Raw genomic sequence first — 25,879 nt, forward strand, 5'->3', positions numbered from 1 at the left:
GTGATGGACTGCAGAGAGTGTGGGGAGCAGTGATGGACTGCAGAGAGTGTGGAGAGCAGTGATGGACTGCAGAAAGTGTGGGGAGCAGTGATGTACTGCAGAAAGTGTGGGGAGCAGTGATGTACTGCAGAGAGTGTGGGGAGCAGTGATGGACTGCAGAAAGTGTGGGGAGCAGTGATGGACTGCAGAAAGTGTGGGGAGCAGTGATGGACTGCAGAGAGTGTGGGGAGCAGTGATGGACTGCAGAGAGTGTGGAGAGCAGTGATGGACTGCAGAAAGTGTGGGGAGCAGTGATGTACTGCAGAAAGTGTGGGGAGCAGTGATGGACTACAGAGAGTGTGGGGAGCAGTGATGGACTGCAGAAAGTGTATGGAGCAGTGATAGAGTGCTGAGAGTGTGGGGAGCAGTGATGGACTGCAGAGAGTGTGGGGAGCAGTGATGGACTGCAGAGAGTGTGGGGAGCAGTGATGGACTGCAGAGAGTGTGGGGAGCAGTGATGGACTGCAGAAAGTGTGGGGAGCAGTGATGGACTGCAGAAAGTGTGGGGAGCAGTGATGGACTGTAGAGAGTGTGGGGAGCAGTGATGGACTGCAGAGAGTGTGGGGAGCAGTGATGGACTGCAGAAAGTGTGGGGAGCAGTGATGGACTGCAGAAAGTGTGGGGAGCAGTGATGGACTGCAGAAAGTGTGGGGAGCAGTGATGGACTGTAGAGAGTGTGGGGAGCAGTGATGGACTGCAGAGAGTGTGGGGAGCAGTGATGGACTGCAGAGAGTGTGGGGAGCAGTGATGGACTGCAGAAAGTGTGGGGAGCAGTGATGGACTGCAGAAAGTGTGGGGAGCAGTGATGGACTGCAGAAAGTGTGGGGAGCAGTGATGGACTGCAGAGAGTGTGGGGAGCAGTGATGGACTGCAGAGAGTGTGGGGAGCAGTGATGGACTGCAGAAAGTGTGGGGAGCAGTGATGGACTGCAGAAAGTGTGGGGAGCAGTGATAGACTGCAGAGAGTGTGGGGAGCAGTGATGGACTGCAGAGAGTGTGGGGAGCAGTGATAGACTGCAGAGAGTGTATGGAGCAGTGATAGACTGCAGAGAGTGTGGGGATCAGTGATATAGTGCTGAGAGTGTGGGGATCAGTGATAGAGTGCTGAGGGTGTGGGGAGCAGTGATAGAATGCTGAGGGTGTGGGGAGCAGTGATAGAATGCTGAGAGTGTGGGGAGCAGTGATAGAATGCTGAGAGTGTGGGAAGTTGTGATTTAGCGCTAAGAGTGTGGGGAGCAGCGATAGAGTACTGAGGTGGTGAAGGAAACCTGATGTGCTGAGGATGTGGGGATCAGTGATGGACTGAAGAGAGTGTTTGGTGTAGCGGTAGACTGCTGAGAATGTGGAGAACAGTGATAAACTACTGAGGATGTAAGGGCAAGTGATAAAGTGCTGGGAGTATAGGGAAGCAGACATAGAGTGTTGAGAAGAGCTCAGAAAGTCTGGGGTGTCAGTATTCAGTAACCCTGGAGAGTGTGGGGAAGCAGTGAAAAAGTGTAAAGAATTTGGAGAAGCGGTGACTGTGAGGGTGCTCATACTGTGAGGGAGCAGCGGCAGTGTAAAGAATGTGGGGGAGCAGTCACAGGGTGCTCATACTGTGAGGGAGCAGTGGCAGTGTAAAGAATGTGGGGGAGCAGTCACAGGGTGCTCATACTGTGAGGGAGCAGCGGCAGTGTAAAGAATGTGGGGGAGCAGTCACAGGGTGCTCATACTGTGAGGGAGCAGTGGCAGTGTAAAGAATGTGGGGGAGCAGTCACAGGGTGCTCATACTGTGAGGGAGCAGTGGCAGTGTAAAGAATGTGGGGGAGCAGTCACAGGGTGCTCATATTGTGAGGGAGCAGTGGCAGTGTAAAGAATGTGGGGGAGCAGTCACAGGGTGCTCATATTGTGGGGGATCAGTGACAGAGTGCTGAGAGTGTGAAGGAATAATGAAAAATGTGTATGTAAAGAGAAGAACCGAGAGCCAAAATATAGTGTAGTAGGTTATGGTAATGGGAAGATTAAAGAAGAGTACAATGATATACTCACAAACACGGGTTACCTCCAGGTAACTACTATATAGGCAGTTGAGGAGATTAGCCTGTCCTCACTCAGGAATAAGAAGTCGCTCTCTGTGGATAGGAAAAAGATGGGGTATCCCCCTCCACCAAGGGTGGATATTCAATATGACGAGAACAGAGGCGCCAAAAGAATAAAAACAGTGCTTAAAAGGTTTAAAAAAAGTGCTTAGGAGGCAGTGGTGGACTTACCTCCTGCAAGCTGACACAACAAGCTGTGTATTTGGAACAAATTAAAATTTATTGGTACACTCCGGGGGGTAGTCGCAACGCGTTTCGCAGGCAGAACCCTCTTCCTCAGGCAATAGTTAACGGAGTACACAACTGGGGACAAGAGGCATAATTGATGTATATTCCCAGACATATGCATAGGTAAGTATAGCAGACAAAATGGTGGTAATATGTGCATAGGTAAGTATAACAGATAAACAGTGACCTATGTATAGGCAAGTATAGCAGTTATAGGGTGAATATATATATATATATATATATATATATATATATATATATATATATATATATATATATATATATGTGTATATAGTGTTTAAGTCGTACTAGTGTTGTTCATTGCTGCTGTGGGGAAACGGAGTGAGGTATTCTGTGAAAAGTGAGGATAATGAGGGGCCATGGAAGAGGTAGGGTACTTCATTATTTTCCAGTGCATAGAAACATGTGTGTGTATGTATATATACACCTTTCGCTTTGTAGATGAGGGGTATAAATAGTATATAGGTTTTTATCGGAGGAATGGGGGGGCAAAAAAGGGGGACCATAGGTGTGTGGAATGGTATGTTAGGGGTATGAGATATGTGGAGAGAGGGGGTTAATACAATTAGACTCGCTATGGGGTGCGGGGGAGACGGAAGGGGGGGGGGTTAACTTAGTGTAAGGGTCCATGTGGGAACAGGCCGAGGATAGTAGGGAGAATGTTGTATAAAATTATCTAAATCTGCATTGCGGTAATATGGAGTAGTAAACAAGTTTCACTTACCAGCATTAAGTCCGGGTAACACCTGGCGCCTCGTTACCATGGTGTCCCGGACTTGCTGTTTAAATATGGCAGAGTGATTTTTCTGAACCTATCAGAGAGCGGGGGCCGGCTCCTGATTTCCCGCCTCACGGGAACAATTCTACTGTGCCCTGCGTCCAGTGCGACCATTTTTGTCGCAACTGGATGATGTGATGAATAGGAGATGGGCGCAGAGTCTTGCCGTCTTAATCAGGGCGGCACACTCACAACGGCGGAGGTTTCCCCTGTGACGTCACGCGTGTGCACTGCGCATGCGTCAGATGTCGTTTCGGCCATATTTGATTTGGGAAGGGCTGGCTAACGCGGCGAATCTCGCTGCTATGGGGGAAAAAAGGGGGTTTATGGGTGCGAGAATAGTGAAATAAATCACTGGTGCCCAGCTTAATCCGAGTTAGTCTTATGCCGGTTTGATTTATTTATATTATTTATATTGATGGCCTGCTATGGGGACCTTGTGGTTAAAATGTATTAATAGATAAAATAGGTAGTGTTATGGTGCCCTCTAGTGGGTGTTTTTAAGCAACGGCAATTTTATAAAACATGTTTCTGTTTACATATGGTAAAATACAGTTGTGCATCTAAAATGTATAAAAGGAGTGTTGATTCATAAAATCATAACATAGACAATCCTGGGATTAAAATTTTCCAGTACTTAAAAAACAATAATATTGCTATACGTATTTTTACCAGTATTTTGGAATCACTAAACAAATAAATATATAAATATATTGTAATGCAGGTCCAGATGGAACAGGACATCTACAGCATATTCGGTATGAGTGTGACAATAAAAAAAAGACCTTTATGTATCATATTTGTTAAGAGTGGGAAACATTAAAACATCATAATATTGGCTAGTACTAGTATACAACGGGTACATATAGGAACATAGTGACTGACAAGAATGATAAAAGACAGATTAAAAAAAAAACTTTTTTTCTGTATATTGTGATTAATATATTTTCTCAAGAATTTCGTTGAGGCCTTGAGGGTCCTCAACATTTGGATCCAGAACATTTCTCGCGCTCTAAGTTTATTGAAAGCGTCCGGTTGTGATTGGTCAATGCATTCGATAAGTGTGATCTGAAACAGGGTGGGGTCATTATTGTGATGGGTGCCAAAGTGTCTGGATACACTGTGCAGGGTGAAGTTGTTGAGTATGTTTCTTTTATGTTGTCCGATTCGACTCCGTGCTGGTTGGGTGGTGCGGCCCACGTACTGAAGGTGACAAGGACAGGAGATAATGTAGATGACGTACTTAGAGGTGCAAGTTATATGGTTTTTAATATGATATTGTAATTTAGTGGTGTTGGAAATGTAGGAGGCGGTGGTCTAGATGAATGGACAAGCTTTACATCTGGTGTTGTTGCATGGCGAGCACCCTGGTCTGAGCTGTGTATGTCGGGGTTGTTGGGGTTCTTGTATTAATGGTGTTTTGAAACAATTGGGTGCCAGAAGATTTTGTAAGTTAGGGGCTCTTCTGAAGGTTATGGCTGGTGTTCGTGTGATGGTGGGTCTAAGATATGGGTCCTGTAGTAAAATGGCCCATCTTTTTTTTCATGATGGAGCGGATCTGGAAATGTTGAGCATTGTATCTAGTAATAAAGCGTGGATGGTTGGTGGTTGGCTGGTCTGTGGGTGTAGGTGGTGTGTTGGGGACTGCTAGTGATTTTGCTTTAAATTTGGCATCCTTAATGAGCTTTTTGGGGTAATTACGGGCCTGGAATTTTTTTGTGAGGATTTCAGATTGGATTTCATAATGTTTAGTGTCGGTACAGTTTCTCCGGATCCTTTTGAATTGGCTGTATGGGGTGTTGATGGTCCAGGGGTGGTAATGAAAACTGTTAAAATGTATGTAATTGTTGGCGTCTACCGGTTTGAAAAATGTGTGTTGGGGACCAGTTCCAAGTGTTGTGGAGGAGCAGGGGCAGAGTGTGAGGAAGCAGTGTCAGGACGGTGGGAAGTAGGGTGGGACAGGGTGTTGGTAAGCAGTGGCACTTGGAGGTAGGAAGTAATGGTAGGAGGGTGTGGGGGAACACTGGCAGATTATGGGTAAACAGTGGAACCAGTGGTAGGAGGTTTGGGGGTACAGTGGCAGCCTATGGGGTAATATGAAGTGCAGTGGCAGGGCATCAGGGGGAGAGAGTATAAAAGTGTGGGGAAGCCATAGCAGAGTGCGGGGAAGCGGTGGTAGAGTGTGGGGAAGCAGTGGCAGAGTGTGGGGAATGTGGGGAAGTGGTGGCAGAGTGTGGGGAAGCGGTGGCAGAGTGTGGGGAATGTGAAGAAGCGGTGGCAGAGTGTGGGGAATGTGAAGAAGCAGTGGCAGTGTGGGGAAGCAGTGGCAGAGTATGGGAAAGCAGTAGCAGAGTGTGGGGGAAGCAGTGGCAGAGTATGGGGGAAGCAGTGGAAGAGTGTGGGGAAGCAGTGGCAGAGTATGGGGAAGCAGTGGTAGAGTGTAGGGAAGCGGTGGCAGAGTGTGGGGAAAGCAGTGGCAGATTGTGGGTAAGCGATGGCAGAGTGTGGGGAATGTGAAGAAGCAGTGGCAGTGTGGGGAAGCAGTGGCAGAGTATGGGAAAGCAGTGGCAGAGTATGGGAAAGCAGTAGCAGAGTGTGGGGGAAGCAGTGGCAGAGTATGGGGGAAGCAGTGGAAGAGTGTGGGGAAGCAGTGGCAGAGTGTGGGGAAGCAGTGGCAGAGTATGGGGAAGCAGTGGCAGAGTATGGGGAAGCAGTGGCAGAGTATGGGGAAGCAGTGGCAGAGTATGGGGAAGCAGTGGTAGAGTGTGGGGAAGTGGTGGCAGAGTGTGGGGAAGCGGTGGCAGAGTGTGGGGAAAGCAGTGGCAGATTGTGGGTAAGCGGTGGCAGAGTGTGGGGGAAGCAGTGGCAGAGTGTGGGGAAGCAGAGGCAGACTGTGGGGAAGCAGTGGCAAAGTGTGGGAAAGCAGTAGCAGAGTGTGGGGAAGCAATGGTGTAGTGTGGAGAAGCAGTGGCAGAGTGTGGGGAAGTGGTGACAGAACTTTGTGAAGCAGTGGCAGATTGTGGGAAGCAGTGGCAGAGTGTGGGGAAGCAGTGGAAGTGTGTGGGGAAGCAGTGGCAGTGTGGGGAAGCAGTGGCGGAGAGTGGGAAAGCAGTAGCAGTGTGTGGGAAAGCAGTGGCAGAGTGTGGGGAAACAATGGCAGATCATGGGGAAGCAATGGCTGAGTTTGGGGGAGCAGTGGTAGAGTGTGGGCAAGTAGTGCCACAGTGTTGGGAAGAAGAGGCAGGGTGTGGCGAAGCAGTGGTAGAGTGTGGAGATTCAGTGGCATAGTGTGAAGGAGCAGTCGCGTAGTGTGGAGAAGCAGTGGCACAGCGAGTGAGGGCATAGTGAATAAGTTTGGAATAGCAGTGGCAGAGTGTGGTGAATCAGTGGCACAGGGTGTTGGGAAGCAGTAGCAGAGTGTGGGGGAGCAGTGGTAGAGTGTGGCCAAGTAGTGCCATAGTGTGGGGAAGAAGTGGTACAGTGTGTACAAGTAGTGACATAGTGTGAGGAAACAATGGTAGAGTGTGGGGTGGGGTAGCAGTGGTACAGTGTGGAGAAGCAGTGGCAGAGTGTGGGGTAGCAGTGGTACAGTGTGGAGAAGCAGTGGCAGAGTGTGGGGTAGCAGTGGTAGAGTGTGGAGGAGCAGTGGCAGAGTGTGGAGAAGCAGTGGCAGAGTGGGGTAGCAGTGGTACAGTGTGGAGAAGCAGTGGCAGAGTGTGGGTAGCAGTGGTAGAGTGTGGAGGAGCAGTGGCAGAGTGTGGAGAAGCAGTGGCAGAGTGGGGTAGCAGTGGTACAGTGTGGAGAAGCAGTGGCAGAGTGTGGGGTAGCAGTGGTAGAGTGTGGAGGAGCAGTGACAGAGTGTGGAGAAGCAGTGGCAGAGTGGGGTAGCAGTGGTACAGTGTGGAGAAGCAGTGGCAGAGTGGGGTAGCAGTGGTACAGAGTGTACAAGTAGTGACATGCAGCCTGATTCACAAAGCGGTGATAACTAGGTTATCACGCCTAAAAGACTTTAGGCATGATAACCTTTGCACCGCTGAGTTAGCACCGCTTTGTGCTGATTATCGCGCGCAAAGATTTGCGCGCGCAAACGCGCACAAAGTCCCATAGGGCTTAATGGGCACTGCGCGCAAAGTGTGGTGCGGTGTGCGCGCGCCTACGCGCTTGCGCGCACAAAACTTTGCGCGCGGAAGTTTCGCGTGAGTTTCTTCTTATCATGCCTAAACTGAGTTTAGGCGTGATAAAGGGCTTTTCACCAGCGTGCTAACTGTTAGCACCGCTTTGTGAATCAGGCCCATAGTGTGAGGAAACAATGGTAGAGTGTGGAGGAGCAGTGGCAGTGTGTGGGGTAGCAGTGGCAGAGTGGGGTAGCAGTGGTACAGTGTGGAGAAGCAGTGGCAGAGTGTGGGGTAGCAGTGGTAGAGTGTGGAGGAGCAGTGGCAGAGTGGGGTAGCAGTGGTACAGTGTGGAGAAGCAGTGGCAGAGTGTGGGGTAGCAGTGGTAGAGTGTGAAGGAGCAGTGCCAGAGTGTGGAGAAGCAGTGGTAGAGTGGGGTAGCAGTGGTACAGTGTGGAGAAGCAGTGGCAGAGTGTGGGGTAGCAGTGGTAGAGTGTGGAGAAGCAGTGGCAGAGTGTGGGGTAGCAGTGGTAGAGTGTGGAGAAGCAGTGGCAGAGTGGGGTAGCAGTGGTACAGTGTGGAGAAGCAGTGGCAGAGTGGGGTAGCAGTGGTACAGAGTGTACAAGTAGTGACATAGTGTGAAGAAACAATGGTATAGTGTGTGATATAGTGTGGAGGAGCAGTGGCAAATTGTGTAAAAGCAGTTGCAGAGTGTGGGGAAGCAATGGTAGAGTGTGGGGAAGCAGTTGCAGAGTGTGGGGAAGCAGTTGCAGAGTGTGGGGAAGCAATGGTAGAGTGTGGGGAAGCAGTTGCAGAGTGTGGGGAAGCAATTTTAGAGTGTGGTGGAAGCAGTGGCAGAGTATGAGGAAGCAGTGGTAGTGTGGGGAAGCAGTGGTAGTGTGTGTGGAAGCAGTGGCAGAGTGTGGGGTAGCAGTGGCAGTGTGGAGGAGCAGTTGCAGAGTGTGGGGAAGCTCTGGCAGTGTGGTGAAACAGTGGCAGTGTGGGGAAGCAGAGGCAGAGTGTGGGAAAACAGTGGCACAGTGTGGGAAAACAGTGGCAGAGTATTAGCAAGCAATGGCAGAAGGGTATGGGAGATAAGTGGCAAAAATGTGTAGAGGAGCAATACCAGGGTATGGGAAGGCTGTAGGGGACCAGAGACAGCCTTGTTTGACGGTGAGGGTGCAGAGGTAGAGTATATCAAGTGTACTGCAGTAATGGATATCCAGTATTTAGCAGCATAGTTGTGAACGTGGTATTATGATTAACAGCTGAACTTCCACATTGGTTAGATAAATGGGTGGGTGTATGTATGATGCTATAGGTGCAGTAGGTGGTTATGTAAGGCCACTGTATGTAGAAGGTCAATGTACGATGGGACAAGGTTACAGAAGAGAATGTCATATGTCTGGTAGAAGGGGGCGGGTCTATGATTAGAATGGGAGATTACATTCTATGCTAACCTCCAAACATTCATCCAGTGGTAACAAGTACCACTTCACACTTAAAGGACAACTGAAGTCAGAGAAATACAGAAGCTGACATATTTATTTCCTTTTAAATAATACCAGTTGACTGGCAGCCCTGCGGATCCTCTGCCTCTAATACTTTTAGCCATAGACCCTGAACAAGCATGCATAGCAGATGTTTCTGACTGAATCCTGACTGCATTAACCACATACTTGTTTCAGATGTGTGATTCAGACACTACTGTAGCCAACGATATCAGCAGGGCACCAGTCAACTGGTATTATGTAAAAGAAAATCAATATGGCAGCCTCCATATATCTCTCACCTTGGGTTCCTTTAAACAAGAACTGCAGGGCCTCTCATTTGAGACTAGCTGTACTAGCATTGGGGCTGATTCACAATAATTTAATTCACAAAACTGCAATAAAATTGTCATATTTTACCAGTGTTTATGCAAGCAATGTAGCGTGCATCGCGCACCAGTGCTCAATGTTTATCGGGTACCCAAATAACCCCTCAAGGCTGCTATTTCAATGGGCAGTGCCAAAAAATTACATTTTTGATTTTTTCTTCCGGTAAGCTGCAGTGGTAATGGGATCAAGAAGGTAAAAGCAAGGCCCCTTGACACCCACCAGGCCCAAGGCTGCTGCCTAGTTTGTCTTGTGGATTATCCTGCTCTACACTGAACGCACATATTGTGTATATAACGCCAGTTGTGCTATGTACCCAAAACATGTTACATTGCTTACACACACACCGGCAGCCCTGCCATGCACACAGCAATTTCTCTGAGGTGAGGACATGCACTGAGTGTGGATTATGGGCTAGAGACAGTGGTGGCTCCAGGATTTTATTTGGGGGGGGGGGGTGCTATGCAGGTGCTGGTCCAACTTCTGGGGTAGCTGATGATGGGTGTGGTTATAGCCGCGGCAAAAAAATGGATGTGGCCATTACCGGATAAGGGCAGAGCTAACTGTAATTTAAAGTGAAGAGTGATATGGAGGCTGCCATATTTATTTCCTTTTAAACAATACTAGTTGCCTGGCAGCCCTGCTGATCTATTTGGCTGCAGTAGTGAACTGAATTACACCGGAAATAAGCATGCAGCTAATCTTGTCAGTTCTGACAATATTGTCAGAAACCCCTGACCTGCTGCATGCTTGTTCAGGGTCTATGGTTGAAAGAATTAGAGGCAGAGGACCAGCACAGCAGCCAGGCAACTGGTATTGCTTAAAAGGAGATAAATATGGCAGCCTCAATATTATTCTCACCTTCGGTTTCCTTTAAAAGTGCAACGCAAACACAGTGGGCCCAAGTTTTTGTGACCCTTTCCCCAGAAAATTCACATAATTGTGCAGGTGTTCTCAAGAAAATACACGTAATGTGAGCAGATTTGCTCAGAAAATACGTTCAATCATGTCGGCAGATTTGTCCAGAAAACACGTTCAATCTGGTGGCAGATTTGATTAGAAAATAGTTCAATCATGTCAGCAGATTTGATTAGAAAATAGTTCAATCATGTCAGCAGATTTGACCAGAAAATACGTGCAATCATGTGGCAGATTTGACCAGAAAATACGTGCAATCATGTGGCAGATTTGACCAGAAAATACGTTCAATCATGTGGCAGATTTGACCAGAAAATACGTTCAATCATGTGGCAGATATGACCAGAAAACACATTCAATCATGTCGGCAGATTTGACCAAAAAACACGTTCAATTATGTGGCAGATCTGACCAGAAAATATGTTCAATCAGAAAATACATGCAATCATGTGGTAAATTTGACCAGAAAATACGTGCAATCATGTGGCAGCCTTGACCAGAAAATATGTTCAATCATGTGGCAAATTTAACCTGAAAACACTTCAATGATGTGGCAGATTTAACCAGAAAACACTTCAATCATGTTGCAGATTTGACCAGAAAACACAATCATGTGGCAGATTTGACCAGAAAAAACAATAATGTGCAGATTTGACCAGAAAAAACAATCATGTGGCAGACTTGACCAGAAAACACTTCAATCATGTGGCAGATTTGACCAGAAAACACAATCATGTGGCAGATTTGACCAGAAACACTTCGATCATGTGGCAGATTTGACCAGAAAACCCAATAATGTGCAGATTTGACCAGAAAAAACAATCATGTGTCAGACTTGACCAGAAAACACTTCAATCATGTGGCAGATTTGACCAGAAAACACAATCATGTGGCAGACTTGACCAGAAAACTTCAATCATGTGGCAAATTTGACCAGAAAACATAATCATGTGGCAGACTTGACCAGAAAACACTTCAATCATGTGGCAGATTTGACCAGAAAAGACAATCATGTGGCAGACTTGACCAGAAAACACTTCAATCATGTGGCAAATTTGACCAGAAAACATAATCATGTGGCAGACTTGACCAGAAAACACTTCAATCATGTGGCAGATTTGACCAGAAAACACAATCATGTGGCAGACTTGACCAGAAAACACAATCATGTGGCAAATTTGACCAGAAAACACAATCATGTGGCAGACCTGACCAGAAAACACTTCAATCATGTGGCAAATTTGACCAGAAAACATAATCATGTGGCAGACTTGACCAGAAAACACTTCAATCATGTGGCAGATTTGACCAGAAAACACAATCATGTGGCAGACTTGACCAGAAAACACTTCAATCATGTGGCAAATTTGACCAGAAAACACAATCATGTGGCAGACCTGACCAGAAAACACTTCAATCATGTGACAGACTTGCCCAGAAAATACCACTGCAAATGCATAAAAAAAACATTTACTCAACTGCAGAAGACCTCCTGCCCTGGCCTCCGTCCGGCACGCAGCTCCCACAATCCTCTTCCAGCCAGCAACTGAAACTCCCATGCTGAGAGAAGGGCTACAGGAAAATGGCGCCCGAAGCCCTGCACTGCAGACTCGAAGTCTCAAGAGCAGGGCTTGGTACGCCATTTTACCGTAGCCCTGCTCTGCCGCTACCGGAGCTGCGGGCAGCCGGTGAACTGATGCAGCTTCTATTAGACGCCAAAAGTCAGTTCACCCAGGGAGGTGCTTTAGGGGTGCTTGGACAATTTTAGGCTGTGCTTCAGCATCCCAAAGCACCCCCCTGGTGCCGCCACTGGCTAGCAAGTAGGCATTTTTAACTAGTTAACAACTGAGGGGTTCTTTCCCTTTAGGACCACAGCAATTTTAACCTTTCAGCGCTCCTCCCTTTCATTCGCCAATAACTTTATTACTACTTATCACAACAAAATGATCTATAGATTGTTTTTTTCACCACCAATTAGGCTTTCTTTGGGTGGTACATTATGCAAATAATTATTTTATTTTAAATGCAGGGGGAAAAAGGGAAAAATAAGGGGAAAAAATAGAAAAAAATATTATGTGTGGAAGTTTGTAGGTGAAATTTTACTTTTTGGCCACAAGTTGTCCCCCACGCTTTCTTTTGGCTGCATTCACGTGTTACGGGAAGTAACACATAGATACTAACTTTAATTTTTTTTTTTATGAACTTCGGCATCCTATTGATACTGGTATTCATTGATATCGGGCACTTAAATCAGTGAATGGGATTTGTGTTACCATTCACTGATCTGTACTCTAACGGATCACGACAAGAGCGGCACACGGGAGCTGACGGGAGCGAGCACAGCAGCACTTGCAGCAATAGCCTAATATCTTTGTCCCTGGAACTTCAGATGAAGTCCTGCGGGACGTAGATATACTCCCCACTTTGCAGTAAATAGTTAAACATAAACAATAGGAATGACATGCTTGTATTTTAAAACAGGGCTAACATTTTTTTTAATAACCGTATAATATACCATTGAGTGACTCATTTTAAGCTATTTTATGCACATTTGAATGAGTACACAAACACAACTAGGTCTGTCGATTAAATGTGATCTGTCCTTTTCCGTTTGTAGTCACCTGTCATTTTCTAGACTTGCCAAACTATTGAAAATACGCTTCCTTGCACATTTCACAGGACAGAACTCAAAAATCCAATTTCTTTGCTCTTATGACCGGTTTAGGAATAAGGAAATACATTTTTGGTGCTGTCAGCCAAAATTTTTAGGAAAGTGTTTCAAGCCTATGGGTGCAGAGTATGCCTATCCAAGCAAATGTCATTTGTAGACATTCAGGTCTTGTTTACATTGTAAGCGTGTAAAATTTTAAGCACGGGCGATTTTCAAAATCCCCCTGAAAGCGCTTGTGCAATGATTCTCTATGAGAGAGTTCATATCAGAGCAGTTTGTTTGCGATCCGCTTTGAAAAGCGGTGCTTGGGTCATTTTTGAGGCGATTTGTCTCAATGGAAGGTATAGGAAAAACGCAAAACGCTCACAAAATCGCTTTGGCAAGCCAATTGCGTTAGCGTTTTTTTTTAAAAAATACATTGGGCTTGATTCACAATAGCAAAAGCTTTGGGCATGCTAACTACAGTGCTAACTAGTTAGCACGCTCACTGCTTTTACTCATCGCGCGCAAAGTTTAGCGCCGCTTGGTGCGTGCGGAACGTCGCACTAGGTGCGCCTATAACTTCACACCGGGTGCTCCCGAAACGTCGCAGCGATTCGGGCGCACCCGGTGGTGCTAAACTTTGCGCGAGCTAACTTAGCGCGACCTAAAGCTCTTTAGGCGTGCTAAGGGCCTTTCACAGGCGTGCTAACACTTAGCACACTTTTGTGAATTGAGACCATTGTATTTATTTTTTCCGGATTTTTTTCCGTATCAAAAGACGGAAGCGCTCTGCAAAATAGATTACAAAAACACTCACAAAAACAAACAAACGCGCAGAAAATCGTGGAAAAAAGCACGCCAAAAAAAAAGCCCACCTCGGACGGACACGCGAGCCGAACGCAGTGTGAACAAGGCCTTAGAGAGAGGTAGATTAGTAGATTTAGAGAGAGGTCTGTTTATGAAATCTACGGACCTTACAGCACTTTTCTAGAGATGATGAACAGCTACAATGATGGACTCTTTTAAACGGGATCACAACACTCCATGATTGCCACTATTGTCCACGATTATCAGCGGTACAGCGGCGATCACCATATTTTTTAACAAGTGACCAGTTGATTACTATGGCCCTACCATGAATCCTCCTGAATCAATGGATTCAAGCGGCAACATGTAAGGGGTGGCGCTGATGACATCGCAATGCAGAGTGGCTGCAGTGGAAGAACAATTACCTGGCCAATCGCTGGGTCCTCTCCTCTTCTGCATTGTGCCTGTCCTACCACTGTGTGGCAGCACCTCTCCATAAGCTCCCAATGCAGGTCACATGACTTTGGGAGTCTACAGAGAGATGCTGTAGTGCTCTTTGTTTGGTGGTGAGCAAATAACCTGTGGATGGGCACTTCAGGGTAACAAAGCTCTGATCATCACAAAAGAAAAAGCAAACAAAACTGCTACCTCTATATAATAATGTGATAGATAAATATATGCGCGCTGCATGTTACAACCATGACAAAAGGATATTATGTTCAAAGTGAATCAGTTCTCCAATGCCAGAGTCAGAGAATGAAAGGAGGAAAGAGCAGCTGTCTCAGTGGTGGGATGTGACAGGTGTCTGTATCAGAAAAAAGAGAGTGCTTCTATGTTGCAATACCTTTAAAGGACAACCGAGGTGACATGTGACATGTTGAGATAGACATGTGTATGTATAATAGCAAGCACACAAATAACTAGGCTGTTTCCTGTAGCGTGGATCGGGGGGTTGGCCTTAGAGCTGCGCAGCCGCACTCGCGGCTATGCGGACTGCGCAGCTGTGGCCAGCTCGGGCGGCCATCTTTCTGCAGGCTGGAGAGCCCGGGCAGTGCGATCGGGGGCGGTTCGGGGGGCTATTGAGCGGCGGGGACCCGGCGAAACGGCACAGAGGGCGCGGACGGCGTCCTCCGTGCCTTACAAACGGATGCAGGTATCTAACTTTTTTTTTCTTCTTTAAACTGGCCTCGTAAGTCCTTTAAACATCAGGTATGCAAGTGACAGTTTCTATCCGGGTCGAGAGTGGGTCGGACTGGGTCAGACTATAGTCTAACCCTCACTGATAAGGAATTACAGCCATAAAACACTTTCCTGTCAGTAAATGGCTTCCTGGAGCAGGAAAGAGATTAATACGGTGAATAAATCATAGATTTGACCTCTGGCATACTTCAATGAAGGTGTCATTGAGCAGAGACAGTTAAACAGTAAAAACTGTGGAATAGCTAAAAAGTCATTTTTAGGAGAGGGAGGATAGATACAATTGTTTTTCTCATCAGTTTATTTTCACCTCAGATGTCCTTTAATTCAGTTTGCAAAAGAAATGCCCATAAAAGATCTCAAAACATGCCTAATGTTCCACTCCTCGGACGTTGACTGTGGCCAGCGGACATCAACAAGGGTACGTGGTGGGTCTGGTGCAGAGGGATTTGGGAGGTAAGTTACCCTCTCCACATTGCAATCCAGTCAGTCCCCTTTCTCCCATCAGAAGCCTTAGTAAGCGCCTCTCTCTCACCCACCCCTCAGCACCCTCAGTAAGTCACTCTCTCCACCCACCCAGCACCCTCAGTAAGCCTCCCTCACTCCCCAGCACCCTCCATAGATCCAGTGCCCGCCTTTCTCCCCAGCACCCTAAGACAGCCCCCTTTTCTCCTCAGAGTCATCAGTTACGCCCCTCTCTCCTCCACAGACTCCAAACACCCTCTGTTAGCCACTCCCATCTACCACCAGCACTCTTATTAAGCACCTCCCCCCTCATTCCTAGCACCCTCAGCAAGCCCCTTTCCCTAGCACCCTCAGTAAGCCCCTCTTCCCTCCTCAGGACCCCCCCCCCCGGCCTCCCAGCACTCTCATATAGCATCTCTCTCCGAAGCACCCTCATCGTGTGAGTGCGAAGCAACAAGTCCACGAGTTTTCTGATGAAAATTTTAAAATTCTGCAAGTCTGTCATTTCAACCCATGGTGTCAACTGGAATTGATGAGAGCGTAAGAATGTGACACCAATTTGAACCTTTCCCCACTTTCTGAGAAGTTTTTTTTTTCATAAGAGACTCTGTCCATGTTTACACAGGATGAAAGTACATTTTTTTCACATTAGGGACACTGACAGGAATAAAGACCTAAACATTATAGAACCGATATATTTGTGATGGAAGTGGACATTTGTAAGACTGGTCGTCTGCTGTTTCACCACGCTTAAAGGCACACGTGGCCGAGGGGCAGACGTCAGATGACGGGAGCCAAATTGTTTCTGGATAACTATCGCAAAACCACAACTCCCAGCATGCCACTTTGGAATTCCAGCTCCGCAGGGCCGATGAGCCGCTGGTCATTAGGTCACCAGTGAGAGGACTCTTTCTAGTTAATGAGTACTTCCATTGGCTTTACCACTAGGTCATTGTGCTGCGCCGTGTCAGCTGTCTCTGCCGGACCTCTATGCGAGAACTCGTCTCTCTGCAACCCACAACCACTCTCCATATCTGTCCTTTATCTCGGGCATAACGGCCTCTGGATCCCGAAGAGGAAGAGTGGGACAGGAGGTAAGTAGTGCTTGCTGCTAACACAAGGGGGTCCTAAGTGCTTAGAGCTAAGTGCTTAGTTCTTAAAGCAAATCTGAAGAAAAAAACCCTTATAATTTAATGGATTGTACGTGTAGTACGGATAATAAATAGAACATTAGTACCAAAGAAAAGAGTCACATTTTTATTTTCAGTTATATAGCTTTTTTTTTTTTTTTTTTATAATATTGCATCATTCTGTTATATTTGCAGTTTAGAAATCACACTCTGTATTATAAGCTATAAAACATGGCAGAAATAAAGACCATTTGAACATCCCTGCAGTAAAATCTTATCTCAAACTGTCTCTCACTGTTTCTTGGCTGTTCAGGTGCTTTAGAAAACAGGACTGTATTCACCCCAGTGGGTGGAATAGCTCAGAGAAGCTCTTTTGCATAGATAAAAACTGAAGTTTTTTTAAACTCTTCCTGTACTGGGAACAATATGAGACTGTTTTGTTTTGCTAGTGATGTTCTATTTCTTAGCTGTACTACACATACAATTCATTATAAGTTTATTTTCGCTTAAGGTTTGCTTTAAATCCCGCCCACTCAATTGAGGAGAAAAAAAACACACCTAAGGCCTCTTTCACACTGGATGCTGCAAAACTGATGCATTTTAACTTATCAGTTCTTCCACGCATTGTAAAAAGGCTTTCAATTAGAAAGCACATTCAACCAGTTGAGAGTCCACAAAGGCGTATTCAACCAGTTTGCTGAGTACATGCAACGGCGGGGGCAGCACTGGAACACGGGAACAGGGAGGCCTCAATAAGGTCCAGAGCCTTCTCTCTCCATAGGTAAGAATGCCTTTTACTTTCAATTTACCTTAAATTACACAAAGTCTAAATTACAATCACATTGGCAGAACAGAATCCAGAGTAAACTGGGAAACGCCCATGTGTCTCTGCCAATCACTAGCACTCCTTATAGTGTCTTATGGTGACGTGTATGAATATGATCTCAAAACCATCCCAGCGACGTCCCTGTTCATCTACTTATTCTGTGAGAGTCACTTGCATTTTCTGGCAATAATAAAATCTGTCTGCAGAGGAAGCCCAAGAACCCCAAATAAGTGCACTGTATTATCAGAAGGCAGCAGTTAGCTCATGGTGACCCAGGGTCAGAACCACCAGGGGTATAAGGGGTTAAAATAAACTGAAAAGCAACAAAAGAGAAACAGTAACCAAGAATTGAACTTCAGTGAACTTCATCCTAATCAGTAGCTGATACCACCTTTCCCGAGAAATCTATTCCTTTTCTCAAATGGATCATCAGGGGGCTCTGTATGGCTGATATTGTGGTGAAACATTGTGTTTCAGTGTGATGTCAGCACTAAAAATGAACATTATAAAAAATAAGCAGTTTTATTCGTTGTTATTTTCACTACAGAGTTTCACTTACCTGGGGCTTCTCCCAGCCCCCTGAAGCCATCCTGTCCCACGCTGGTACACAACAATCCTCTGCTCCCTTGCCGCGGCTCAGTTTCTCTTTGTTAAGTCACCATTCACTGTGCCCTGGCTGCGCGCGTCCTTGTTGGCGCTCCTGTTGTAAGGAGTGTCCAGCACAGTAGAGAATTTCTCATACTGCGCCTGCGCAGGACACTCCCAGCCATTAAAGTGGGAACGACGATGCACATGGCTACACAGGTGCAGTAGCTGTCGACTTGTAAGTCGGCGGTTAAGAAACGGAGCCGCAGAAGGGAACCGGAGGATCTTTGATGACTGGCGTGGGACAGGACAGCTGCAGGGGGCTGGGAAAAGCTCCAGGTATGTGAACCTCTTTTTTTAAAAATGTATTTCAGGTTCACTTTAAGTCAAACACATGATCTGCTGCATTCTTGTTCAGGGTCTATGGCTAAAAGTATTAGAGGCAGAGGATCAGCAGGACAGCCAGGCAATGTGCATTATTTAAAAGGAAATAAATATGGCAGCCTCCAAAGCCCTCTCACTTTAGGTGTCCTTTAAATGTCATACATTAAAGAAAACCTGTAACGAAAAAACCTCCCCTGGGGGGTACTCACCTCAGGTGAGGGAAGCTTACGGATCCTATTCAGGCTTCCCCCGTCCTCCTCGGTCCCACGGTGGTGGCGATAAAACTCTCCGAACAGCGGGGATGTAAATATTTACCTTCCCGGCTCCAGCGCAGGCGCAGTATCGGCTCTCCGCCTCGGAGATAGGCGGAAATAGTCGATCGCTGTCGCGCCACTCTACTGCGCAGGCGCAAGTCTCCTGCACCTGCGCAGTAGAGCGGACCCGACGGAGATCAGGTATTTTCACCTATCTTTGTGCGGAGAGCCGCAACAGCGCCCCCGCTGGAGCCAGGCAATGTAAATAAATCAGCTCTTATCAGGCTTGTCAAGGGAGGATTCTGGGACGCTTCGGGGGAGCCAGCGATGGACTGCCTGCAGCTACAGGGGAGGGGGAAGCTTCATTGGTACCCTGTGGCTTCCACCTCCCGAGGTGAGTACCCCTCAGGGGAACTTTCTTTTAGTACAGGTTCTCTTTAAGCACAGCTGGCAAAAAAAAAAAAATGTAAACGCTTCATATTGCTATATAAAGTTTTCTTTAATAACGCAAATCGTTCTCAGCATAGATATGTTATTGATAAAACATCATAAAAGATAAAATACTCAATAAAATGAACTTCTCCTATAAACTTCTTATTCCTGTATTTTTTCAGATATTGGCCGATAAAAATGGCATCTGAGCAGACGAGCAATTCAGTCACTGAGAACAATTATTTCAGTGGTGCAGCCGACACATCCCAGCAGATAGGAAATCCTGCCAGTATCTCTGCAGTACCCCAACCTGAACACTCAGGGGCGCCAGACAATCACGCAGCCGCATCAGTCCATGTTACAGAAGGGCAGCATAAGGAAGAGTCTGTGCAGAATGGAACCGCTGAAGAGAAACAGAGAGGAGAGCAGAGTACAGAGGAAGAAAATGACAGGACCAGCAGGGAGTTCTCAGAAACTATTAAGAAGCTGGACTCGGTGTTATTGGAGGCAGGCAAGACAGAGGGGCAAATAGAGGGAGAAGAGACTGATGGCAAGCCAGACATACCACCAGGAGTGACTGCAGCAACAGAGCACACCACTGAGTCAGAAGGGGAGACCACCACGCAAGTGCCAGCAGAAGAGACCACCGCGCAGGTGCTGGCAGAAGAGACCACCGCGCAGGTGCCGGCAGAAGAGACCACCGCGCAGGTGCCGGCAGAAGAGACCACCACGCAGGTGCCGGCAGAAGAGACCACTGTGCCAGTAGAAAAGACCACTGTGCAAGTGCCAACAGAACAGTCCATTGTGCAGGTTCCAACAGAAGAGACCACTGTGCAGGTCCCAACAGAAGAGACCACTTTGCAGGTGCCGAAACAAGAAACCACCGTGCAGGTGCCAAAACAAGAGACCACCGTGCAAGTGCCAGCAGAAGAGACCACTGTGCAGGTGCCAACAGAGGAAACCGCTGAATCAGAAGAGTCCATTGTGCAGGTGTCAGGAGGGGGCAACACTGTGCAGGTGCCAGAGGAAGGGACCACTGTACAGGTGACAGAACAGAAAGCCACTGTGCAGGTTTCAGTAGGGGAAGCCGATGTGCAGGGGTCAGCAGAAGAAGGCTCTTTGCAGGTGCTAGAACCTACACATGAACCAAGTGAACTGGTGACACTAGAATGCAGTGTAAGTCCCCAGGCTGCAGAAGGGCCAGACACAGGCATAGGTGAGAAAATACCTGCGCAGGTCATTAGTGAGTCATGGATAGACACCCTGGTGAGGAACATAGTGATAGAGGCAACATCAAGTGAGGCATTGATCAAAGAACCTGTGGATTCCAGCTGTCAGCTGACAGAGGAGAGTGTGCATTCCTATGTACAGGTGACACAGGAGGACACAGGTGCAGCTCACATAGCTGTACAGGGATCAGAGCAGCAGAGAGAGGTGGAAGTGATAGGATTCCCTGGACAGGTGATCCCAGGTGAGGCAGGTGGGGAACAGGTAGCAGGTGCTCCAGCAGAGCCTGTCACAAAGGAAGAAGTAGCGGCTGAAGTGGAAGCAGGTGGACAGGTACAGGCCTCAGGCGAGGAAGTGACACCTGATCTGGTGACTGTCCCTAGGGAGGGGACATTAGACTCAGCAGCATGCCGGGAGAAGGAGTGGCTGCCTCTTATTTGCACTAGCAGCGAGGTGAGGGCAGACACAGCTGAGGAGACAGTCACACAGCAAGGGACAGTGCCCGAGGCAGACGTGTGTGACACAGCAGCAGACATGAAGGACAGGGAGATGCTAGAAGAGGGGGACACGCTGGCCCCAGAGACCCCCATAGAGCGGGAGATACGCCTGAGCATGGAGAGAGAGATGACGTTGCGACAGCAGAGGGGCATCAACGTACCCATTGGAGAGCCAGAGCTGGTGGAAGTGCGCAGGATGGCGGTGTCGATAGACCCGGTGGCGCTGCCCGGTAAAGAGCGCCAGCTGGCCGGGGCGCAGATGCAGAGGGACATCCTGCTGGAGAGCCGAAGGGAGCAGGACCTGGTGGAGCAGGGTAAAGTGATGGCCACCTACGACCGGGGACCCCAACAGGAGCTGCAAGAGAGGAAGCTGATGTTCGAGAGCATGAATACAGGTAGGTCCGTTTTCATGTCATCAGTGGCGGTCCACCTACCTGCTGTGTATGTGTGTCTGTCCATGAGAAACATGACAGACATGACCCATGCTCCTGTCAGCCAGGTTCCTGGGTGGGTAACTGAATGAGAAGCACACAGAACAGAAATGTAGCATGTTTCAGTGGAAGTACCACCTGTTCTGTGGTACTCCCACTCACAACATCTCTCACTGCCCCCAGAAGCTTACAGTCATATACCTGCACTACAGTCAGTGCGCACACAACCTACGCATAAGCAATACACTTGTGTCCATGTGTGATCACCAAGACTATCCACCTCACTGCAGCTACTGATCCTGACCCCTGTACTGACACACAGATGAATGACAGGTCCTCTTGTGCTTGCCGTGCTCTCCACTCTTTACCTGCCTGTCATTGTTTCCACCCATGATTGTTCTCATACCTGATCTGTGCGTTTCTGATCCCCGCTGGACACTGAGGACTTTCTGTCCAGACTAGTTTATTTTATTGCTGCAGCTTCACAACATTCCCTGTAATTACCTCATAGCCTAGCTGCTCCCAGCTACCCGGGGAGGTGTGCCTGTTCTTACCTGTGCGTTCTGTGGCCCACCTACCTCACTCAACCTACCTCCCTGACCTATGCTTTATGCTAGCTACATTCCTCATGCTACCTACCTGAGGACACCTATCTGACCCATGATATTAACTGTCCACCTACCTCACCTGTGCTTCATTCCACTCACCTTCCTCATCCTACCTACCTGAGGGCACCTACCTCACCTGTGCTTCATTCCACTCACCTTCCTCATCCTACCTACCTGAGGGCACCTACCTCACCTGTGCTTCATTCTACTCATCTTCCTCATGCTACCTACCTGAGGGCACCTACCTCACCTGTGCTTCATTCCACTCACCTTCCTCATGCTACCTACCTGAGGGCACCTATCTGACCCATGATATATAACTGGCCACCTACCTCACCGGTGCTTCATTCTACTCGCCTTCCTCATGTTACCTACCTGAGGGCACCTACCTCACCTGTGCTTTATGCTAGCTACCATCCTCATCCTACCATCCTGAGGGCACCTACCTCACCTGTGCTTTATGCTAGCTACCATCCTCATGCTACCTACCTGAGGACACCTATCTGACCCATGAGATATAACTGTCCACCTACCTCACCTGTGCTTCATTTTACTCACCTTCCTCATCCTAACTACCTGAGGACACCTACCTCACCTGTGCTTCATTGTACTCACCTACCTCATCCTAACTACCTGAGGACACCTACCTCACCTGTGCTTCATTCCACTCACCTTCCTCATGCTACCTACCTGAGGGCACCTACCTCACCTGTGCTTTATGCTAGCTACCATCCTCATGCTACCTACCTGAGGACACTTATCTGACCCATGATATATAAATGGCCACCTGCCTCCCCTGTGCTTCATTCTACTCACCTTCCTCATGCTACCTACCTGAGGGAACCTACCTCACCTGTGCTTTATGCCAGCTACCATCCTCATGCTACCTACCTGAGGACACCTATCTGACCCATGATATATAACTGTCCACCTACCTCACCTGTGCTTCATTCTACTCACCTTCCTCATCCTACCTACCTGAGGGCACCTACCTCACCTGTGCTTTATGCTAGCTACCATCTTCATGCTACCTACCTGAGGACACCTATCCGACCTATGGTATATAACTGTCCACCTACCTCACCTGTGCTTCATTCTACTCACCTTCCTCATCCTACCTACCTGAGGGCACCTACCTCACCTGTGCTTTATGCTAGCTACCATCTTCATGCTACCTACCTGAGGACACCTATCTGACCTATGGTATATAACTCGCCACCTACCCTCCCCTGTGCTTTATTTCTACTCACCTTCCTCATCCTACCTACCTGAGAGCACCTACCTCACCTGGGCATTATACTGATTTTCATCCTACCTACCTGAGGGTACCTACCTCACCTGTGCTTCATTCCACTCACCTTCCTCATCCTACCATCCTGAGGGCACCTACCTCACCTGTGCTTTATGCTGGCTACCATCCGCATCCTACCTACCTGAGGGCACCTACCTCACCTGTGCTTCATTCCACTCACCTTCCTCATCCTACCATCCTGAGGGCACCTACCTCACCTGTGCTTTATGCTGGCTACCATCCGCATCCTACCTACCTGAGGGCACCTACCTCACCTGTGCTTCATTCCACTCACCTTCCTCATCCTACCATCCTGAGGGCACCTACCTCACCTGTGCTTTATGCTGGCTACCATCCGCATCCTACCTACCTGGGGACACCTACCTCACCTGTGCTCAATACTGGTCTCATCCTCCTGCTACCTACTTACCTAACAGCACACCTACCTCCTCTGTTCTTTATACTGTTCACCATCCTCATCCTACCTACCTGAGGGCACCCACCGTACCTTAAGCCTGGTCCTCATCCTACCTACCTGAAGTCCTGATGGCTGTTGTTGGCCATTTTGGTCCCCCAGAAACAATCACCGCTAACAAATTAATAGGTATACAAAATGAAAGTTGTTTCTCAAAATGCTGTAAGCCTATAAAGGATATTGGTACAGTGCAACGCTATTGGCCCTTCAATCAAACAAGCTCCCCCCCCAGCCCCAAACAAGTCAGAATTGTGACCATTTTGGAGAATCAAATGGCAAAATCAATTTGTATGGGTATGTTTACTATAAATGTGAAGAAAAGCGCATAGTATGGGGTTAACCACTAGAGTAGAGTTCTGCTTTAATCCAGATACTGCCCTTGACTCAGGAAAACAATTATGATTTATGTAAGCAGGGGGGTGTAATTGGAAGCTCAGGGACACTTTGTTTAGAGACAGCAGCATTTTATCTTGGTACGAAGCCTTGAGAACTGTTATTAGCACACAGACAGATTTTGGAAAGAGCAGCACACAGTCCCTCATTCCCCACATAAGCGGCGTGTCTCATGATTGGGTGGAGGAGACCTGTGGTTTTCAGATGTGGTGATGATGTAGTTACAAGGTGTCCTTGTGGAGCACCTGTCACTGCACTCTATGCAAAATACACCCAAACTACAATGTGCAGCCACCTGGGAGCGTACTACTGAACCAATCGCAGCTCGCACACTTAATACAGGCCGGTCTGGCAGATGAAAGATATCCAGTTTAATGTTGACAGTGGTGCGTTGCACTGCGACGTAGCGGTCGCATTGTAACGCAGAATGTCGCACTGCAGCAGGGGCGTATCTAGAGGGGAGCAGTGCCTGCAAGTGCAGAGGTGCCCAGAGCTTGGGGGGGGGGGGGGGGGGGGGGGAGTGCAACTACCAACCTTCCCTTCCTCTGATACACAGGACTATGCTTCAGATCATTGCACATATCAAGTGTAAAACTGGTCTAATTTGATCACTTTATCTTCAGGTGCTAGTACAGATTGTGTATAAACTGGTTCTGATGTATACTAGATCAGCTTTATATACAAAATATTATAAAAATACTTAAAGTATAACAAAACTTCTTTTGAAATAAGACAGCACACCAAATACAGAGACAACATCTTACCATTACTGAACATCTTGTACAGAAGGGACAAGCTAAACGAGAGATATAGCCACTTCCTGATTACATACGTTTTTCTTCTTCTCAAAGTATAGTATTTTTTTTCTTCTAACCGCAAAAGCTGAACTGAGAAGGCACCACGTCTCTGTCAAACAAATTGCAAGGTAGGATATCTGTGAAAAAAAAAATACACATGGTGCTTACACCACAAACAAGATGGTAGCGCCCACATAGGCAAATGTAAACAACCTGCGCCGCTGTCAGTCACCTCCACGTGCCTGCCTGATCATTTACATGTCCTTTCCGCTAAGTGTACAGAGTACAGTGGCGGTGGCACTGACTGACTGTCCCTGGCAGAGAGAAGCCAGATCGTTCTATAGCTGCTGCATTGTACAGGAGACAGCAGTGCAGGTGCGGGACTGGCTGTCCCTGGCAGAGAGAAGCCAGATTGTTCTATAGCTGCTGCATTGTATAGGAGACAGCAGTGCAGACGCGGGACTGACTGTCCCTGGCAGAGAGAAGCCAGATTGTTCTATAGCTGCTGCATTGTATAGGAGACAGCAGTGCAGGTGCAGGACTGACTGTCCCTGGCAGAGAGAAGCCAGATTGTTCTATAGCTGCTGCATTGTATAGGAGACAGCAGTGCAGGTGCAGGACTGACTGTCCCTGGCAGAGAGAAGCTGTATGGCTCTATAGCTGCTGCATTGTACAGGAGACAGCAGTGCAGGTGCAGGACTGACTGTCCCTGGCAGGGAGAAGCCAGATATCTCTATAGCTGCTGCATTGTATAGGAGACAGCAGTGCAGGTGCAGCACTGACTGTCCCTGGCAGAGAGAAGCTAGATCACTCTATAGCTGCTGCATTGTATAGGAGACAGCAGTGCAGAGCCATACAGCTTCTCTCTGCCAGGGACAGTCAGTCCTGCACCTGCACTGCTGTCTCCTATACAATGCAGCAGGTATAGAGATATCTGGCTTCTCCCTGCCAGGGACAGTCAGTCCTGCACCTGCTCTGCTGTCTCCTATACAATGCAGCAGCTATAGAACAATCTGGCTTCTCTCTGCCAGGGACAGTCAGTCCCGCGCCTGCACTGCTGTCTCCTATACAATGCAGCAGCTATAAAGCGATCTGGCTTCTCCCTGCCAGGGACAGTCAGTCCTGCACCTGCACTGCTGTCTCCTATACAATGCAGCAGCTATAGAGCAATATGGCTTCTCTCTGCCAGGGACAGTCAGTCCTGCACCTGCACTGCTGTCTCCTATACAATGCAGCAGCTATAGAGCGATCTAGCTTCTCTCTGCCAGGGACAGTCAGTCCCGCACCTGCACTGTTGTCTCCTGTACAATGCAGCAGCTATAGAGCCATACAGCTTCTCCCTGCCAGGGACAGTCAGTCCTGCACCTGCACTGCTGT

General features: G+C 47.8%; 2 protein-coding genes across 3 annotated transcripts in view; one reads left to right on the forward strand and one right to left on the reverse strand.

Annotated features, from left to right (window-relative positions):
• PALM3 (paralemmin 3) overlaps positions 1–25,879 on the reverse strand; it is a 255,035-nt gene that overhangs the window by 144,535 nt on the left and 84,621 nt on the right. Inside the window, exon 4 of the mRNA XM_068274192.1 lies at positions 24,470–24,639. The gene's annotated coding sequence lies outside the window, so the exon portion shown is untranslated. The remainder of the gene's footprint in view (positions 1–24,469; positions 24,640–25,879) is intronic.
• MISP3 (MISP family member 3) overlaps positions 1–25,879 on the forward strand; it is a 58,865-nt gene that overhangs the window by 677 nt on the left and 32,309 nt on the right. The window contains exons 1-2 of one of the 2 annotated variants that reach the window (XM_068274184.1): positions 16,159–16,266; positions 18,966–20,902. In XM_068274184.1, the coding sequence (XP_068130285.1) occupies positions 18,982–20,902 (1,921 nt within the window). In that variant the 5' untranslated portion in view covers positions 16,159–16,266; positions 18,966–18,981. Of the gene's footprint in view, positions 1–16,158; positions 16,267–18,965; positions 20,903–25,879 lie in introns of those variants that run through there. The other variant, XM_068274183.1, reaches the window with a different exon arrangement.

This window comes from Hyperolius riggenbachi, chromosome 3, assembly GCF_040937935.1.
Source record: "Hyperolius riggenbachi isolate aHypRig1 chromosome 3, aHypRig1.pri, whole genome shotgun sequence".
NCBI classification, from domain to species: domain Eukaryota; kingdom Metazoa; phylum Chordata; class Amphibia; order Anura; family Hyperoliidae; genus Hyperolius; species Hyperolius riggenbachi.